A 15,000-nucleotide genomic window follows, 5' to 3' on the forward strand; every position below is an offset into this window, starting at 1 on the left:
GCACTTTATTTATCAGTGAAGACACCATCACTGAGACTGAGGGATCACTTCTTGGAGATCATCACATAAGACACCTGTGTTCATTCAGAAGAAGGAGGGGATCTCACAGGACAAACATGCAAAGGTTAGTGCTTCAAAAGCTATTGTGTTACTCATTGATTTGTCTTGTAAATTGTTTTTAGGATTTGTTGAAAGTACTGTATTTGCAGGGATAATGTCAAGAGCTACTTATCATTTGAGTTAATTTTCAGACCAATTTCAGTTTCTGATTTGGGTCTCCTGGCTCAGTCAGCCAGGAAACCCACCTCTTTATTATTATAATTATTAATAATAATACTAATAATACTACTACTACTACTACTACTACTACTACTACTACTACTAATAATATTTATGGATCTCCAAAGAGAAATTCTCTTTCTGCTTGCCCCTCCTACAGAGAGGTGAGCTGTCTGAGCCTCCGAAGCAGGTAAGTGATGATGTTTCTTGCTTATGAATACTTCAGTAGGGTTGATGCTTCCAGACACAAGGGGCTTAATGTTGGACCTCAAACCACAGTGTGCTGTAAAAGAGGTTGAAAAGATATGTGTAGCTACCATGGCGAGGGGGTGAGGAGATGTGGACAGGAGGAGAACCCCACCTAAACTCACTTTACCCATTTTATTTGCAGAATATGTTTATCGACCTTTTTAGGCTGATATAAATTTGTAGGTCAGTTCATATAGGAATATCACCCATATATTAGAGTTATTATAGCAATGCCGCATAGTTCCTATGGCATTGCTATAATAACTTTGTTTGTACTTTGTCAGTGGTATGTTTTGTCTCATATGGCATAGGAGATTATTACCACAAAGTACAGACTATTTGAATATTAAATCAATGTCATATAAGGTACACACACGCACACACGCACACACATTCTCTCTCTCTCTCTCTCTCTCTCTCACACACACACACGCACATGCACACGCACACGCACACACACACACACACACACACACACACACACACACACACACACACACACACACACATACACACGTAAACACCATAAAGTAGCATAAGGTCACTATAAACTTCCTATTGAGTGCCACACAGGCACTGCATACTGTACAACTATCATAAGTAGTATTACAGTAATTAGTAGGCTATAGTATTACAGTAATATCACATTTGATTTAAAAAAGGCTACCACACCACACGCTACTATAAACTATTGAAAACCACAGACACACCATAGAAATATAAGATAGTGATATCAGAGGGGCTGAATACAAACTCACTATATCAATCTAACATAAAATTACACTTGTATTAATACCCCTGTGGGGAAATTGGAGCAGCAGGAACAATACTATGACAACAAATAAACATTTACACATAGCCTACAAATAAATACACAAATAAGAGTATTTCCACAAATAAATATTTTCCACAGACAAGTGCCTATGCAGATGGGAATAATAAGTATTGTTATTTTTTGTCGGTGCTTGTATGTGGACCATACTGGGTAGTATTTACCTTGTAATGATGTCATTATCCTTTTGTATTATTTACCACTACATGGTTGTGTCTACCAGTACCACGGGGCGGTGGTAAGGAGGTGTTTCCGTTCACAGACTGTGTGACGCGTCACTGACGGCCCCTTTAAGAAAGCAACAACTGACACGAAATTTCCCTGCTCGTCTGTCTGAGTGAAATCAACAAGAGGGAGGCTTGCGAGCCGCCGTGGACGATACTACTGGACTGGTCTGGTCAGGGCAGCTCTCTCCGGGGAAGGAGGCGGGCTAACTGGCATTTTTGTATGTTTTTTTCTTCTTCGCCCGACCACTCAACACAGCAGGAAAACGGCATTTAGTCTCGGTCTACAAAACCAGGGGGGACGTTGTTGTGGTGATGGATGGACCGAGTGAGCGTTCGGCGTGAGAGATCGCGTTTTGTGGATATCCTGAGCAGCAGGTGGAGCCTACTGAAGGATCAAGCAGGATCAAGGCTATCTCTCAGTGTTCATGAAACTTAGCTACGATTTACGTGCTGGGTAAGGAAACTTGTTTTATGAAATCGTTGTGAATGTGTTTAAAATCGAGGTTAACGCGTTATCTGTTTGTTTTTTGATTGATTTGATTGTCTGTCTTGTCTCGTCTCTTCAGGGTCATTCCAAATGTGAATTATATAGGAATTGTTGTCATGGGTTTTATACGGTGTTGTTTTATAACGGTATACGTTATTAATGCTGACCTCGAGGCCTATTGACGTTAACTTAACTTCGAACTCATTCCGCCACAGCATCATAAATGAATAGTCTAAAAACGGACTGACGTTTTATCAGTTAACAACACGATAGGCTACAAGATAACTACAAACCTTTGGGGGGAGAAGTCGTTATGGACGTCGAAGCTAATCAACGCGCTTGCCATTGATTGATTAACGTTACAGGCTGTCAATCACAGTCCTCCGTTCTGATTGGCTGAGGCGCATTTTAGCGACGCTAAAAACTTTTGGTTACCTTCTCAGTAACCCTGAGTAACCCCCGTTCTATGATGACAGTGAGGTGCCTCTCTATAGGACGAATCAGCATGACGTCACTTGCGACCCTGAAATGCGGAACCCCACGGCAGTTAACTAGTATGAGTTGTGCGAAACAAACGTGAATATCTCAAAAACTATACATCACATCGCTTATATTTTGACATTCTGAGTGAGAGCAGAATTAACTCAAGAGTTTGATGTATAATATATGCATGTCATGTTAAAGTTGTGTTTTTAAAATGTAAACAGAGTCAGTCGGCTGGAGTCAGACACTCAAGCCTCCCAAAGCTCACGCTCCATAGGGTTCCATTGCGGTTGCCACCCAGTGACGCGGTTTGTTTACCAAAATGCTGCTCGGCAGATCCCTCGTATAGTATCAGTGTTGGGCAGTGCTGTAGTGGTAAAAAAAAAGGTGGGTAAACTATACTTTTGACTCGAGACAGCTTTCTCACGCGGCACCGGCAGTGTTATAACGGCGGATAAATAAGCTTCCGTGACCGATATACAAGACAAAATATGAGAGTATATAGAACAACTTAATCTGAATCATATAGCCCTATAAGGTATATCAGGGGGTTCCCCCACATTTCTGAGTAGCCAGCCAGATAGAAAAAGTAGCTGGCTATGGGATGGGCCTTGCCCCTCAAGGGGTAGTCTCTTAGAACAGACGAGTTGGCTTCCGCAATTTTCAAATGCTCTCGCCATACCGTCTGTACGTTGGACCCCCAGAACATGCACAAGGAAGTAGTGAAAAAAACCTTCAGACCGGAAGGAAGTTCGACGGAATCTGACCAATCACGACACGCGTGTCCACGAAAAATATGTCCCCCCCGGAAACTTAAACCGATGCAGGTTGCTAATGCTAGCAGTGCTTTAGAATTACCATGGAAGCTACGCCGACGAAACCGGTGAAATAAGACCCTGATAGACGTAAACGATGTATCCGCGGCTTGGAGGAACCTCGTGCAAGACGTGCACTTATTCCAGAGTTAAACGAAAGTGATGAGGTAAGTTGCTAACGTTACTGAGCTTATCGTTCGTCTTACTAATCAGCGTTAGCTAACGATAGCTACAGCAGTATACAGCTAGTTAGCTAATGTTAAATTCTGATTGGACGAATGAGCGGAAGTCCCGCCTTTCAACTTCCTCTTCCGTTTGGTGCATGATTCTCCCCCACGAAGTACAGACTGTATATAGCTGCATCTGCCGGATGTAGATAAGACAGTCTGTTTTAAGAGACTACTCAAGGGGGGTCCGGGGGGATTCTCCCCCGGAAGATTTTTTTTTAAATTTTAAAGTAAAATTCATCAACCTGGTGCATTTGAGAGCAAAATGAACTACACACATCTCTAATGTGTTGTGACTTTACAAATAATTAGGCCTACAATCAATATAAAATGTATTTATTGAACATTTGTTGAATTTCTCCAGGTATGAAAAGTTAAATTATACAGTAGGTAGCCTACTTTAAAGGACATTGTATGAACCCAGTATATACAGTTTGAAGAGTAATATACCGTAGTTCTCTCTCTCACACACACTGTACCTGTGATTGTCAGCTTCAGCTTTATAGCTAAAAGTATGTAGACAGATTGAATCTGTGATTCTTGAATACCAATATATAATTCAAACTGTCGACAAACACATTGGGCAAGGATAGGTAGACAACATACTGTACATGGAAATAAAAGTGGTTCTGCCACTCTGGCCACTAAATTTTAGTCAGCCAATATTTATTTATACAGATCTCGGCACAACAAACACCAGTATGTTTCTAGATAGTTTTCAACATGGTCGTATTATATTGGCTTTATATATATATATTTATAAACTTTACTTGATCAGAGGGAAATCAATCATGTTTCTTACACCAGTGATTCACTCTTCAGTTGTAAAACGGTGAGCCTATATGATTTTCCCCACTCCGGACACACATTTTTAACCAACCTGTTCAGCTCACCATGAGCTGGTCTCCAAATGCGCATTGCGCATCGCTGGCACAATGGCACCGTTAAGTTGTTTGAAGGGAGCGCTGTCTGGGCAGGCAAGCACAGCTCGATAAAGGCACCAACGTGACCGGGGCCGTGTACCTTTCCCGCGGAGCGCTCCACAAAAATAGGCTACGGTTCGCGGAGATCCTGGTTAGTGCCATGCCCATGAGTAATCTTTTTTCTTTTCTTTTGGTGTGTGACGTGCTTGGCGTGGTCTCCGCATCAACGGAGTTTACGCGAACGTGTTAAAACTCGTGCAATAATAAGTGTGCATAAACGATTTAAACATGTGAGTAAACGATCTTAAAAGGTGCCTAAACGCTGCAGAGCATTGAAAAAGGTACGTAAACGCCGTTTACGTGCGTTTAGCCACCACTACAGCCCTGGTGTTGGGGGCTGTAACTTACTTACAGTAACTTAGTTACTGTAATTTTATTAGATTTCCCAGTAAGGGATTACAATGTCCAAAAAGTAATTATATTACAGTTACTCTAAGTAACTTTAAGTTATTGCATTACTTTCAGCAGCACTGGCACAGTGCTAAAATGAAGTGGTCTGGCGATGCGAGACTACTGCGTTGCCAGAACACGATTCGCTTTTTTGTCTTACTGTAGGTAGGAAATAAATTTAAAAGTATGCAGTTAATGTCACAATATTTTACCCTGCGATACCAGCCAAGGTATCACGATACTGGGTAGTATCGCAATACCGCAGAAAAATCTCTATATATTTTTGTTTTAGGAATGCGCAATATTTTCCTACACAAATTAATGTATAATGTTTAGGCATGAGACTTTGATGGTATGATAACCTTAGGCAAAAAATAACAGCAGTAAAGCTACTCACTCAGTGGCCCCACATGTTTTGACAATGCATCCTAATTGCAATGTTTCACCGTGCTGTGTAACATTTCTGTGTTGATGAAAAGTATGTATGTGTATGTGTGTGTGTGTATCTTGATACTCCTGTCAGCTAGCGACCTGTAGCTAATGGCTAGCAGCTGGACTCATAACTGGTTCCTCTGAAACGCTGTAGGCTGGGGTGGCCTGGTGCTCCTGTGAGTGAAAATTATTGATTGATCAATCAATCAATCAATAATTTTCACTCACACTCCCCTGTGGTGAGCAGCTATGTAGTCACTTCTTTTTATTAGTCTCCTGAGTGGAGGATGGTGCCGGTGGGCCACTTGAAATCACAGCTGGAGGTGGGGTCTTACTGCGCCTGGACCCTTCAGATTGGGAGCTCTGGTTTGGGAGAGGTTACACATTGTGAGGAGCTCTGGTTTGGGATGGGTTACACATTGTGAGGAGCTCTGGTTTGGGAGAGGTTACACATTGTGTGGAGCTCTGGTTTTGGAGAGGTTACACATTGTGTGGAGCTCTGGTTTGGGAGAGGTTACACATTGTGAGGAGCTCTGGTTTTGGAGAGGTTACACATTGTGAGGAGCTCTGGTTTGGGAGAGGTTACACATTGTGTGGAGCTCTGGTTTTGGAGAGGTTACACATTGTGTGGAGCTCTGGTTTGGGAGAGGTTACACATTGTGAGGAGCTCTGGTTTGGGAGAGGTTACACATTGTGTGGAGCTCTGGTTTTGGAGAGGTTACACATTGTGAGGAGCTCTGGTTTGGGAGAGGTTACACATTGTGAGGAGCTCTGGTTTGGGAGGGGTTACACATTGTGAGGAGCTCTGGTTTGGGAGAGGTTACACATTGTGTGGAGCTCTGGTTTGGGAGAGGTTACACATTGTGAGGAGCTCTGGTTTGGGATGGGTTACACATTGTGAGGAGCTCTGGTTTGGGAGAGGTTACACATTGTGTGGAGCTCTGGTTTGGGAGAGGTTACACATTGTGAGGAGCTCTGGTTTGGGAGGGGTTACACATTGTGAGGAGCTCTGGTTTGGGAGAGGTTACACATTGTGAGGAGCTCTGGTTTGGGATGGGTTACACATTGTGAGGAGCTCTGGTTTGGGAGAGGTTACACATTGTGAGGAGCTCTGGTTTGGGAGAGGTTACACATTGTGTGGAGCTCTGGTTTGGGAGGGGTTACACATTGTGAGGAGCTCTGGTTTGGGATGGGTTACACATTGTGAGGAGCTCTGGTTTGGGAGAGGTTACACATTGTGTGGAGCTCTGGTTTGGGAGGGGTTACACATTGTGTGGAGCTCTGGTTTTGGAGAGGTTACACATTGTGAGGAGCTCTGGTTTGGGAGAGGTTACACATTGTGTGGAGCTCTGGTTTGGGAGGGGTTACACATTGTGAGGAGCTCTGGTTTGGGATGGGTTACACATTGTGAGGAGCTCTGGTTTGGGAGAGGTTACACATTGTGTGGAGCTCTGGTTTTGGAGAGGTTACACATTGTGTGGAGCTCTGGTTTTGGAGAGGTTACACATTGTGAGGAGCTCTGGTTTGGGAGAGGTTACACATTGTGAGGAGCTCTGGTTTGGGAGAGGTTACACATTGTGAGGAGCTCTGGTTTGGGAGAGGTTACACATTGTGAGGAGCTCTGGTTTGGGAGGGGTTACACATTGTGAGGAGCTCTGGTTTGGGAGAGGTTACACATTGTGAGGAGCTCTGGTTTGGGAGGGGTTACACATTGTGTGGAGCTCTGGTTTGGGAGGGGTTACACATTGTGTGGAGCTCTGGTTTGGGAGGGGTTACACATTGTGAGGAGCTCTGGTTTGGGAGGGGTTACACATTGTGTGGAGCTCTGGTTTGGGAGGGGTTACACATTGTGTGGAGCTCTGGTTTGGGAGGGGTTACACATTGTGAGGAGCTCTGGTGGCGTCACAATCTTGCCTCCACTAAAGGTGGATGGCTGTGCTGTGACCTGAGCGGCGGGGCAGTGGGGGGCTGCTGGCTGACAGTTTCAGCGCTTACCCCTCAATCTTCTTTTCCTCACAACACCGTTGCATGGTGGCGACAGCTCTGATGAAAAGGCCAGCAGGGTCAATGCCTTCATCCACGATGTCACGTTTGTGCCTGTCCGACAGCCGGATAAGGCCATCCTTCTTGCCCTTTCCTGGGTGATGATGGTGGCCAGGGCTCCTTTCGTCGCCTGATACCGCTGATCTTGTGACGTGGAGGCACTGATCTGTTATGACTTAAAGAAGAGAAAAGCCAGCACACTTCAATGTCCTTTCAAATGTTTAATCCATCATCTGGGCAGTCAGCTACAACGGACGTTTCAGCCAAACAGGCCTTCTTCAGCGTTTGACCAATGCTGGCTTTTCTCTCCTTTAAGTTATTATTTTGTGCCTTGCACCTGAGCTTTTAACGTTTGGTGAGTGTGCTCGCTACTACTGTGGTTGGACTGATCTGTTATGACACATAGCTCTTCCCACGTCTCATCATCAGGGATACAGTAACTTGCCACTTGTTAAGCCAAGAGAAGCAAAGAGGTGTTCAGGGACCTCACTGTGGTGGCCAACCCACTTGTATGCCTTCTCAGATAGGGAGGACTGCAGGCTTGGAGACAGCGTGGGACAATTGTCTGGTTGGGATGCAGATGAGAAGCTTTCAGCGGCTCAACAAGAGGCATTTGGTAAACTTCCCTCTTTCTCATATCCAAGCAGTCGAACACGACCCACCATGGATGGAGGAGAATGACATCTCCCGAAAGCATTTGGTCTTGTCGAGGCACTTGCCTGGGAAGATTGGCAAAAGCTGCTTGGCTGCTGCGTTTCTCTGGGTAGCGTGAGGTGTATGTGTCGGCTTGCATGGTGGGCCACACAATTCCCAGCTTTTCAGTTGCCCGTTTGCTCATGTCGTGCAAGTCCAGGCACCGCTAGCATCACCTCCAATAGAGTACCACAGGAATGAGTCGGAAGTAGCAATTCGCCGACATGTAGGTTCGTAAGAGGAAAATGCTATGGGAGTTTAGAATGGGGATTTTAGAATGACTTAAATGCGTAAATGCGTTTTTTATGCATTTTTCAGAAAACGCTTCAAAAGTCATAAAAGTGGTCCTGGTTTGTGAAGATGATCCTGCTAAACACACATTATGATCCTGCTAAACACACATTTCCACTCCCATAAGCTTGAGTTAACCGCAGACCTTATTTCATGCATTTAACTGAAATCCCCATTCTAAAATCCCATAGCCTTTTCCCCTTACGAACCAACATGGCGGCGATTTCTGGGTAAAGCGCCCGGCATGGTTTTGCGCAGCCACGACTTGGAGCCTTGCCACGCCGAGTGGCGACAGCGAGACTGTGCATACTCGAACGTAACTTGTCCAAAACGTTATCGTGTCGTTTACCAAGAACTTGCAATCATGTCGGTGGGGGGAACATTTTATTGTCCCTCCATTTCAAAACTCATTCCGGTGAGCCTGCAGAAGGCTTTGCTAGATGAGGGACAAGCACGTTAAATGAGGAAATGACATTTCCTCATTCCTCACAACAATGAATTGACGGCGCAGAGTCACATTTTCGACGAGCTGCACGCCCCCTACGCCGTGCTGCGCCGAGACGACGCCCAGCCGCGGCGACCCCCTCGGCGCAGTCAGCGCCGCCGATTTCACTCGAGCATAATTTGCGCTTAAGCCTACAAAAATACGTCATCCCTGCACTACTCTATAGTGCCATGTATATCAGGAGTTGAGAGCCCAGACCTGAGGGAGACAAGAGGGGGCTATTGTCGTCATCATCCTCTGAGAGAAGGTCCAGCGGAGGTGTTAGTCCTCTGAGAGGTCATCCGACGCCCCAGCTGAGGTGTTAGTCATCAGTGTCCTCTAAGAGAAGGTCATCCGACGCCCCAGCTGAGGTGTTAGTCATCAGTGTCCTCTAAGAGAAGGTCATCCGACGGCCCAGCTGAGGTGTTAGTCATCAGTGTCCTCTAAGAGAAGGTCATCCGACGCCCCAGCTGAGGTGTTAGTCATCAGTGTCCTCTAAGAGAAGGTCATCCGACGGCCCAGCTGAGGTGTTAGTCATCAGTGTCCTCTAAGAGAAGGTCATCCGACGGCCCAGCTGAGGTGTTAGTCATCAGTGTCCTCTAAGAGAAGGTCATCCGACGGCCCAGCTGAGGTGTTAGTCATCAGTGTCCTCTAAGAGAAGGTCATCCGACGGCCCAGCTGAGGTGTTAGTCATCAGTGTCCTCTAAGAGAAGGTCATCCGACGCCCCAGCTGAGGTGTTAGTCATCAGTGTCCTCTAAGAGAAGGTCATCCGACGGCCCAGCTGAGGTGTTAGTCATCAGTGTCCTCTAAGAGAAGGTCATCCGACGGCCCAGCTGAGGTGTTAGTCATCAGTGTCCTCTAAGAGAAGGTCATCCGACGGCCCAGCTGAGGTGTTAGTCATCAGTGTCCTCTAAGAGAAGGTCATCCGACGGCCCAGCTGAGGTGTTAGTCATCAGTGTCCTCTAAGAGAAGGTCATCCGACTGCCCAGCTGAGGTGTTAGTCATCAGTGTCCTCTAAGAGAAGGTCATCCGACGGCCCAGCTGAGGTGTTAGTCATCAGTGTCCTCTAAGAGAAGGTCATCCGACGGCCCAGCTGAGGTGTTAGTCATCAGTGTCCTCTAAGAGAAGGTCATCCGACGGCCCAGCTGAGGTGTTAGACATCAGTGTCCTCTAAGAGAAGGTCATCCGACGGCCCCAGCTGAGGTGTTAGTCATCAGTGTCCTCTAAGAGAAGGTCATCCGACGGCCCAGCTGAGGTGTTAGACGTCAGTGTCCTCTAAGAGAAGGTCATCCGACGGCCCAGCTGAGGTGTTAGACGTCAGTGTCCTCTAAGAGAAGGTCATCCGACGCCCCAGCTGAGGTGTTAGTCATCAGTGTCCTCTAAGAGAAGGTCATCCGACGGCCCAGCTGAGGTTTTAGTCATCAGTGTCCTCTGAGAGGTCATCCGACGCCCCAGCTGAGGTGTTAGTCATCAGTGTCCTCTGAGAGAAGGTCATCCGACGGCCCAGCTGAGGTGTTAGACGTCAGTGTCCTCTAAGAGAAGGTCATCCGACGGCCCAGCTGAGGTGTTAGACGTCAGTGTCCTCTAAGAGAAGGTCATCCGACGGCCCAGCTGAGGTGTTAGACGTCAGTGTCCTCTAAGAGAAGGTCATCCGACGGCCCAGCTGAGGTGTTAGTCATCAGTGTCCTCTGAGAGAAGGTCATCCGACGGCCCAGCTGAGGTGTTAGTCATCAGTGTCCTCTAAGAGAAGGTCATCCGACGCCCCAGCTGAGGTGTTAGTCATCAGTGTCCTCTAAGAGAAGGTCATCCGACGCCCCAGCTGAGGTGTTAGTCATCAGTGTCCTCTAAGAGAAGGTCATCCGACGGCCCAGCTGAGGTGTTAGTCATCAGTGTCCTCTAAGAGAAGGTCATCTGACGGCCCAGCTGAGGTGTTAGTCATCAGTGTCCTCTAAGAGAAGGTCATCTGACGGCCCAGCTGAGGTGTTAGTCATCAGTGTCCTCTAAGAGAAGGTCATCTGACGGCCCAGCTGAGGTGTTAGTCATCAGTGTCCTCTAAGAGAAGGTCATCCGACGCCCCAGCTGAGGTGTTAGTCATCAGTGTCCTCTAAGAGAAGGTCATCCGACGGCCCAGCTGAGGTGTTAGTCATCAGTGTCCTCTAAGAGAAGGTCATCCGACGGCCCAGCTGAGGTGTTAGTCATCAGTGTCCTCTAAGAGAAGGTCACCCGACGCCCCAGCTGAGGTGTTAGTCATCAGTGTCCTCTAAGAGAAGGTCATCCGACGCCCCAGCTGAGGTGTTAGTCATCAGTGTCCTCTAAGAGAAGGTCATCCGACGGCCCAGCTGAGGTGTTAGTCATCAGTGTCCTCTAAGAGAAGGTCACCCGACGCCCCAGCTGAGGTGTTAGTCATCAGTGTCCTCTAAGAGAAGGTCATCCGACGCCCCAGCTGAGGTGTTAGTCATCAGTGTCCTCTAAGAGAAGGTCATCCGACGGCCCAGCTGAGGTGTTAGTCATCAGTGTCCTCTAAGAGAAGGTCACCCGACGGCCCAGCTGAGGTGTTAGTCATCAGTGTCCTCTAAGAGAAGGTCATCCGACGCCTCCAGGATCTGTGAACAGGACTTATCATTTAAACACAAAAACATTTGCTGCTTTTTGGGGACAGACGGGCGTTTTGATGAAAACGACCTACAATCAAGTGTCGATAACTAAAGAATCAAACCTGTTTTTCTATGAAAGTAGAGCCACTCTTATTTATTTTGGGATATTCAGTGTTTACAGAACATTTTCTTCTGTGGGTCTTGGAAGATTAGTGAAAATGATCAAAAACCCTGGCGGTGGCTGGCGACTTTTCCTTTGAAACGCTGGCGGGGATTGAGTTAATAATACAATGGTATGTTACTGTCATTTTAGAAAACCAACAAGCCACTAACATTTCTGCTTTTCTAAAATCGCTGTGTCTCTTTAAGTTACCATGTTAGCTGTTTCATAGGCTTTTTGTTTAACCACTGTAATTTAGCCTATAGAGTACAGCACATTCCACCACTAAAGCTATGATGACGGCTGATTAGTGGGGCTAGCTTAAAGCTAACACATCCATCCTGTTCTCACCATTTCATTATTATAATGGTTTCCAATTCTCTTTAACTTTAACTACTAGACTCTGTTCCATCTTTACAACATTCAAATACTTTAGAACAGGGGTAAGGCCCCCCAAATAGCATTAGCAAGATGTCTTTAAAAATCCATTGACAATACTATTGAAAATGTCAAAAATCACTTCCATACAACCTCAGAATATATTTCCTTACTTTTATTAATGTAATAACCTAGTAATTACATTTGTATCTCAAATCTTTTCTTTTCCGTTTTCATTATAAACATGGTTCCAGAGTCAATCTACTGTATTACCTACACACACCAGAGGGAAATGACAATGAATGTGATGACGACTGGCAGGCAATTAGACAAATGGGCATGGCAAATTTTTATGTGGAAGGAAAGAATTCAAATTTGTTAACATCACACTAAATATAATTACAAAATATAATAAAAATACTGTAAAAATATACTGTAGTATTTAGTAATATCAGGTGGTCAATTTGTGGCCTAAACCCTAAAAAGGTGAACTCTTTCTATTAATAAATTAAATTCATCAAAATGCACATTTGTTTTGACCATGGAGTAAGAGATTTCTAGTTGGGTTGTTGGAGTAAAAGGGGGAAGTTGTGGTTACAGTGGTATCATGATTCAGACTGGCTGTGGCATAATGGCTTTAATAATGCCGTTTCTTCACCATCTGTCTCCTCATAAAGAATGCAGTCAAAAGAACAGAACAAAAAAGTTGAGTATCACAGCTGAAGATGACATACAGTATTTTAATATTTAAATATTGGTCTCTCTCTCACTCTCTCCCTCTCCGCCCTCCCTCCATTAGTTTCATCTAAAACCTGTAGGAGTTGTGAATAGATCCACAGGTGGGTGTGGGTGTGGGTGTGGGTGTGGTGTGAGCTGATTGCCTATAGATTCTGTTCTGCTGAAGTGCTGCATAGATGCTGTTGATAAGAGCGCTGTACATTGTGTTATACAGTACATTTGACGGTAGAACAGCTGTAAATGAGCTGAAACACTGGCGTTGCTGTGGAATAAGGTGTTGCTGTCAACTTTCTATTACTCAGAAACAAACCCTGACTGCTCTAATGTCCCAGAAATTTCACTTACCCAGAAAGTGGCCTACTTTTGTGTGCACTGCACTCTAGCATACTTGCGGCTGTTTCAGTGTTTCCTGGACACGCACACGCACACACACACACACACACACACACACACACACACACACACACACACACACACACACACACACACACACACACACCTCTCTCTCTCTCTCTTCCCCATACCCCTACTGGTCCCCCTCTCATGCATGGCTGATAGGCAGCGGTGCTATAGAGCAGTGGTTCTCAAATGGGGGTCCGTGGCACTTTGCAAGGGGGTCCGCGAAAAGTTTTCAGGAAAATAAAAATACAAACTTTTGTGTGTGTGCAAAAGCTTCATAGTTCAATGAAAATATGTTATGCTTTAAATCTAAAATGGTTCATGGATTACATTCTAATATAACAAACTTATCAATTTAAAAGTCAAGCACGTTAGCGTGGAAACAATTAAGCTTAGCCCAAAACCACAAATCAGAATGAGAGGATCCCCGGTATATTTTCTATCTTGTAAGGGGTCCTTGGCTGAAAAACATTTGAGAACCTCTATCGAGTGTCATTGTATTGAGAGCTGTTGTCTCCTCATGTGGCTGTCATGCTAATATACACAGATAGTAGGGGTGTCACAATATATCGTCCCACGAAATTTCGCGATAGTAAAACGCCACGATATGTATCGTTGAGATTAAATCTCATATCGCGATTTTTTTTTTTTTATATATATATTTTTTTATTCTTTTTTTTTTTTTTTTAAATAGACTAAGAAACGTCTTTGTTTGTTGAAGTTCAATGTGTGGAAAGTAGTTCAGTTGAACAAGTCTCTGAAGAGACACATGAGAAGTTATACAGGAGAGAAACCATTCAATTGAGTTTCTGGCAAAACTGTTTACTTGACAGGAAAAACTGAAGATGCATAAAAAATAGACTAAGAAAAGTCTTGTTGTTTGAGTTTGAAGAAAAACTGAAGATGCATAATGAGAATTTATACTGCTGAGAAACCTTTTAGTTCAAAGTAAATCTAAGTGACGTGTAACTCATTCTATTTCAAGATAAGCCTTATCTCCAATCTCATGTTTTTTCTAGTTGTTATTGTAATAACAATTTCCCACAACAGCATGTTTTGTATTTGTGCATTTCAAATAAAATACTACTTTTCCAGTCATATATTGTCATTATTCAAGTTTAAAAAAATATTGTTAAAATCGTATCGTATCGTATCGTTATCGTGAACCCAGTATCGTGATACGTATCGTATCGTGAACTGAGTGTATCGTGACACCCCTAACAGATAGCCATGGGTGATATCACAGCTGTGCACCTGAATATTGAATAAGACCAGAGTGCGTTGGTGTGTACATCTGGGAGCAAGTCCATTCATTAGCCTGTCTTATAATGTATAGCCTAAAAGCCAAACATATAGAATGACATGCTCAGATGAAAACCATGCCAAATATGTAGCTTGTAATGACTGCAAATGTTCTATTCATGCACAATATTGAACAATGCAACTCTGTGTCCCAAGAGAACCGTGAATAGTCATATAATGGAAGAAATGTCAAGCATTTAGGCTATATTTGCTTTTTTAAGGTACACTATTTAACAATTTCATTAAAAAACATTATATAGAGACGTTTCCCCCCAAAACTATCACTTCTGACACAATAGTGTGGCAGTGGGTTTATGTGGAGTGACGCTGCCCCCTGCCTGATTTGGGTGCTTTTACATTTGTTTTGCTCTCTCGGGACGTTTTCGGGACGATAAAACACAATGAGAAAAGCCATAGTAATTTAAACTACAGGTTAAGAACTTCCTTTTTTAAATAGAAAAATGTGAAATTATTATCACTTATTGGACAGAAGAAGCAGATATTTGTCGGTTA

At 44.5% G+C, this 15,000-nt stretch overlaps 1 protein-coding gene across 1 annotated transcript in view; it reads left to right on the plus strand.

Annotated features, from left to right (window-relative positions):
• The first annotated feature begins 1,938 nt into the window (after positions 1–1,938).
• The window catches only part of gramd4a (GRAM domain containing 4a), a 109,689-nt gene continuing 96,627 nt past the window's right edge, over positions 1,939–15,000 (plus strand). Inside the window, exon 1 of the mRNA XM_083655541.1 lies at positions 1,939–2,041. Within this exon, the coding sequence (XP_083511667.1) occupies positions 2,013–2,041 (29 nt within the window). The 5' untranslated portion in view covers positions 1,939–2,012. The remainder of the gene's footprint in view (positions 2,042–15,000) is intronic.

Source organism: Poromitra crassiceps (assembly GCF_964638095.1).
Source record: "Poromitra crassiceps genome assembly, chromosome: 2".
In the NCBI taxonomy this organism is placed as follows: domain Eukaryota; kingdom Metazoa; phylum Chordata; class Actinopteri; order Beryciformes; family Melamphaidae; genus Poromitra; species Poromitra crassiceps.